At 38.6% G+C, this 5,918-nt stretch overlaps 1 protein-coding gene across 1 annotated transcript in view; it reads right to left on the bottom strand.

Moving 5' to 3' along the window:
* The window catches only part of LOC110045251 (protein FAM8A1-like), a 5,642-nt gene extending 164 nt beyond the window's left edge, over positions 1-5,478 (bottom strand). Inside the window, exons 1-5 of the mRNA XM_089270494.1 lie at positions 5,015-5,478; positions 3,454-3,556; positions 2,759-2,885; positions 1,650-1,816; positions 1-610 (exon numbers count right to left, since the gene is read on the bottom strand). The exon at positions 1-610 is cut by the window's left edge and continues 164 nt beyond it. Coding sequence (XP_089126620.1) covers positions 439-610; positions 1,650-1,816; positions 2,759-2,885; positions 3,454-3,556; positions 5,015-5,438 — 993 coding nt within the window. The 5' untranslated portion in view covers positions 5,439-5,478 and the 3' untranslated portion in view covers positions 1-438. The remainder of the gene's footprint in view (positions 611-1,649; positions 1,817-2,758; positions 2,886-3,453; positions 3,557-5,014) is intronic.
* Between the last annotated feature and the right edge of the window lie 440 nt (positions 5,479-5,918).

The following is a 5,918-nucleotide window of genomic DNA, read 5'->3' as shown; positions in this document are numbered from 1 at the left end:
GCCTTCACGACTTGCCATGACTGCAAATGTACGATTTTGCATTTTGCGCCTAAACATTGTCAAATGTGGGACGTACAAACCGTTTTTTTAAGCGAATTTTTCTTTCAAGAACAGTACTGCAGTGGCTGGCCTCCATTATTACAACGTCCACTACATATAAAACTTCACCGACTGAGCTTTCCCTCGGGTGAAAAGAAAGGAACTGTCTTCAGGAGGTGATTGTAAGGCAGTCTAGGTTTATGTAGTTTAGCAAATCAACTGTGAATGGGGCATCGACATAACAAAACTTGTAATGTTCAAGACAGTCAGGTAAATTGTGGGTAACACTAGTTTTTAAGTAAAAGTATATACAACAATTTCTGTACGACATGAGAACATGCTGCACAAACTATGAGAGAAAGTGACAGGTACACATACAAACTTGTAATCGCATTAAACTTATCGACGACGAAGATTCTGTTGTCTTGGTTGAGCAGGTGCAGTGACGACTACAGTTGAGTTAGAAATGACATCATAAATTGTGCGATTGTGTTGAAAAAAGAGGATTGTTAAAAACACTGGGAACAGCAATGTCATGGAGAAGTTCTTCACTAAGGCTCTTACAAATGATCTGGAAAATAAAATAAAAATTGATAATTAAGAAATGGAAAATATGTTCTCCGTGTTTCTACTGAGTTATAGAAACACAAGTGGAAGTTTGGGAGAACGAGAAAAGGAAAACAACTTTTTTACTTTGACCATCAAAATGTAAATTCTCTTTGCACACACCAGCATTACGTTAACAGCTTGTGCTAGTTCTGTGTTTCTGTCGAATTATAGAAACACAATTTTTAACCAATCAGCATGCATATTTTCTTAGGACTGTTTTCTAATTAACAATTAGACCCATAGCCCTTGCGGGCTACGGGTCAATACCCCATGAGGCGAAGCCGAATGGGCTATTGACCCATGGCCCTTGAGGGCGAAGGGTCTAATTGTTTTAGTATCACCCAACTAGTCGGACAGAAAAGGTAATAATAAAGTTAGCAAATGCAAGTTGAAGAAATATTTATTTGGGAATAAAACGAAAGAAAGCGTCACGCTCGATGGCACCAATTTAGCTACTCGATGACTATTACTAATAGTCCCCTGGTAGCATAGCCAATCAAAATGCAGGATTTGCATTAGTCCACTAGTTGGGTGATACTAATACTTATTAGCAAGTGTCCAAAACTCTGGATAAAAAAGGTGGGTATCATGATTATGTTGTGGTCACAGTCCTGGGCAAGACATTTAACCCTTGTATTGCCTCTCTCCTCTCTGTCCTAGATCAGTTTAACGTTTATCCAGGATTAAAAGTTAACCGAAGTATTAATTTTTCCTGTACAAAAGTGCTTTTCAATGCTTATTTTTAATCTAGTTTGAGATTATTTAAACTAAAAACTGAAGGGCAAACAATATAAACAGAGTACCTCAACGAAAAGTTACAAAACTGAAATAAAAATTCTCGCTAATCCTTGGTTAGCTTAGTCGGGTTTTGAACAACCCAGCCCAGAGGTACATACATGTAGTATACAAAAAGATAAATGGACTGAAAAATGATGAGGTTGCTGGTGGCCTGTAATGGACTAGCATTCCATCAGTAAAAAATGACAAGATATGCATTTTACCTCCGGAATCCCAAGTTTCCTCCTGGTTCAATCCTGACTCTGTCGCCAGCTGGTAGATGTGCTACCAAACTGATGTGATCTGTAGCAACTATTGACAAACCCATAAGGTATTTGCCAGGTGTAGCACCTCCTACACTGCCGTGAAGGCCACCCATAAGGAAGAATACCTTGTAATAGCAAAAAAAGTGATATCTCAAATAGCATTTTAAGTCACTGGAAGCCAATTGCTGTCCAAATAATAATAAATAGTACTTTTATAGCACCTATCCAAGCGTAATCTAGCGGCTTTACGTGTCGTAAAAAATATAATAAATTAGAATAATGTTAAAATAATGTGGGAAATACAGTGAGGCTTGTATTAAGCGGATACCCTCAGGACCCTTGCTACAGTGCAGCTCAGATATATGTGAACTATGCATAGGTGTATTACACGAGTGTAGTGTAGTCTAATTTAGTAGTGTCTACTAAATTAGAGTTATCTGCTTGACACAAGTGCATTTTACAGAAAATATGAGAAGTCAAGAAAAGTTAAGGGCTTACGGAGACCACTGTCCACTGAATGCTGGGTTTCTATTATGCAGTTCGCTCAATACAGTTTTCACTGTAGTTTCTCAGAGAAATGGTTACCAGAGGAAAACAAATTGCTGTGTAATAACTGTTATGGGTGAAGTACTTAAGAAGTGAAATAACATGGCTTTAGTTACCTACACGAGGCAGACACCCATTGATGTATTGTACATACTTGTAGCAACATTGTCAAAAGTAGCTGTTGTACCAGTGAAAAACATCTATTTTTGTCTGATTCTTATGAAAAAGTTATCAAAATCAGCCCCTACAACAAGAACATAAACCCTTACAACCTGCACTTCAAAACTTTGTGGCAACTAAGACTGAAATATGGCAAGATTAATTTCATTGAATCTTAAAGAAAATTACTGGATTTAAAATTTATAAATATTTACCTGTCTGATGAGTGCGTAAGCACGAAACTCGGAGTAACAGCAAATCTTGCCTCTTCGTTATTACTCATATACTCAGCTCTACACTATATGTGTATTGAGCACTATTTTAATGGGATCTGCTACTTCCTCATATGGTTAAATATTTACCTCATATGCAAACACTATCAGTCTGTACACTAAAGCTTGCATAAGCAGCTCCTCAATATCGTTTAGACTTGCATTTTCATCTGTTATTAAGGTGTACTGCAACTGGCTGTACCGCTCCAAATCATCACTAGAAAACAAGCACTTTTAGTGGAAAATTGGATATCAGAATGCATTGTTCTAGAAAATATCCTTACCCCTGACACAGACCTTTTTTCATTATGTGGAAATTTTGGTACAGGTGTAGCTTCATACTTCATGGCTTTTGGGGCAGCCCCAAGTTGAGTTCATTTTCACCACATACCAGTCAAACCGCTATTAGTAGCCACCTATTAAACAGCCACCCCTATTAGGCAGTCAGTAATCAAAGTCCTGATGAGGGTTTTTCTATTATTTTTACCTAGATATTAACCAGCTAAGTTCCTTTTCAGCGGCCACTATCCATTTCCCCGAGGGTGACCATTTAATGGGAGTTAAACTGTAAGTGTACAGGATAGAGCCAGTATGAAATAAAGTGTGTACAGAACTTTATTTTCCAAAGCCATGGAGTTAAACAATACTGTGGCAGGACTTTCACAAATTTGTATAATTTTTTTTGAATCAAGCAAAACAGAACTTCTCATAGACCCAAGCACAAGCACAGGGACAAGGCACAAATTATTTTATCAGTACAAACAGGTACATTGGTGTACACTTACTACATAATTGAGAACACAAGGACCTTGGTAAAGTAAAGGAAAATAAAGTCCAGAATTTCTGCATAGATTCTCTTAGAGATGGGTGCAATCTGTACTTCACAAACTGTAGGCAAACAAAAGAACCATAAATCAGTTAATTTTACATCCTCTTTTCAAGACAATGGGAGGATAATGCTTTCCGCCAGATACACATGTAAATCCCTACCCTCCTCAAGTCTACACAGCTCGATGGCTGGAGCACCTGGTCGGTTTCTGGTAGGTCATGGGACAGTTGGGGCTTAATTTCATGGGACTCAGAATTTTTCTTTGTCCCATGCTAACAACATCAATTAATTTGACTTGTACATAGTTCTTATTCTTCTGTTAATATCTTTCGTGTTTGTAAAATTTCATGGGACTCAGAATTTTTCTTTGTCCCATGCTAACAACATCAATTAATTTGACTTGTACATAGTTGTTATTCTTCTGTTAATATCTTTAGTGTTTGTAAAACTTTAAATTTTGTGTATAGTAGGTCCAAATCAGCCCTTCGGCTGTCAACCCCATTTCAACCTACCTATCAAATGAAGTTCACCTTTACCTTACCTTAACCTCTAACCGTTTTGCTCTCTTTCAATTAGTCAGTTTTGCTCTAAACAAAAGTAGTTATGTTTATGCTCACATCTGAAGCATCAGTGATATGACTATCTTTACATTTGACATGGTTATGGTTATAGTTAGAAGGATCCACTCCTACACAGTAAACATTTTTAATATTCCAAAGTCCAGTGGAGGATTCCATATGAAAAGGTCACGAAGCCCTGGATGCTCTTTGCCTTGCTCAGGGGTATAAATCAAGGATTCTGGTCTCACTTTAGGTGTTTACAACCAAATGCCACTATATTTAGCTATCAAAGAATCTTTCAGGGTGCACTCAAAGAAACAATAATTTCTAAAACACTCTTATTTCCAGTTTTGGCTCAATTCCTGTGGTCTCTCAAGTCTGGTCTACTAGTGCGGGCTCCTTTCCTGATCAGCAGCTGGTAATCATGTCTATTCCATTTTAAGTGGTATCTTTTAGGGGTCAAATAAAGCTCAAGCCACGCTGAGATTGGTCTTTATGGGTTTAATTCAAATGTTCCAATGATCATCCCTGACCTTTTCATATGGGAGTCCCCCCTGGGCTCAAAAGTAGCGACACCCCCTGTCTGCTGAAAATAGTAACCCTGCAAGAGCAGTGAGAGGAAGAGGTTCATGTGCGCAGATCACAAGTTTTGGTAAAAATTATCGAAAGGTTCTTTAAGTCTGAGGCTCCAGTTTAGACTAACTTTCAAATTCTCACAAACTCTCTTGCTGACAGCTATGTGAACACACAAGCGCCATTGGCTATTTAATCATTAACTATACAGAAGTGTATAAGTATGACAATAATTGCTTGTAAATGTATGTGTAAGTCTATACAGCTGGGAAATTGCCTCTTGCCTGTTCTATTAAGTTTGGTCGTTGTATTGCATTCAAATTTCACTGAAATACAATCCGAAATTCTGTAACCACACCAGTTACAGCGGATTTAACAACAAACCTGTTCTAACTGCCCGCTGTCCTTGGAAAACCCACGGAGCCGCTCGACCAGGCGCCAAACCGGCATTGTTTTGAGGTTGTTGTCCTCTAAGAGAGCTCTGCGATTCCTGCTGGTGTAAACCCGACTGTGGAAAGTTGCTTTGAGATTGAAATGCTCCCTGGTACATGGAGTTTGATGCCATCGTTTGCCAGTAGTACATATACGAAAAAAACTGATAATAATATTGTTGATAATACTGAGCCGACATCCAGTACATAAGCACGTTCCACGGCTCCTGTGAGCGCGAATAAAGCGCATTTTGTTGATTCATCGAGGGACTAGTCGACATATTTTCAGACTTTTTATCTTCCGATGCGATACTTTGAGAAAAACCTTGGTTAATATCCTCTCTTTTCGAGGACTCAGCCCTTCGAGCGTCCGCCATATTTCATGCATTTGATGTATAGGGGGGAGACTGGGTTGGACTAATATATTTGAGCCAGCATTACTTACAGACAGCAGACATCTTTTTTTCGCAGCTCTTCGTCGCTCTTCGTAAAGTAAGCCCGATGATTTTCCGACTTCTAGTGCACCAATGGTAGCAGTCCCCCGAGTACCAGTGGACTTCTGTCTAGTCGTCGAATTCCGTCGTGCTATGAAAGTGTAACTGCATCTTAACCTTTCAGGTTGAACAGAGGTTGACTCGAAACAATTAGAACTGATCGTGCGTAGCCTACAGCTATGAAAAAAAGATTTTGAAAAGCGCTTGAAAGCATGAAAACGAACAATAGGAAGTGAGAAAAGAGAGACTGCTTTGTTGTCAAAAGAGAACTCTTAAATCAAACCGCTTATTTTCCACGATGGTATATAATCAAATAACAAAAAAACGTTAAAAATGCCTTTGCGCTTCACTGTTTCAACTCCA

Source organism: Orbicella faveolata, unplaced genomic scaffold (genome assembly GCF_042242905.1).
Source record: "Orbicella faveolata isolate gen_17 unplaced genomic scaffold, um_ofav_v1 contig_34, whole genome shotgun sequence".
Taxonomy (NCBI): domain Eukaryota; kingdom Metazoa; phylum Cnidaria; class Anthozoa; order Scleractinia; family Merulinidae; genus Orbicella; species Orbicella faveolata.
This window is presented reverse-complemented; position numbering and strand designations above follow the sequence as displayed.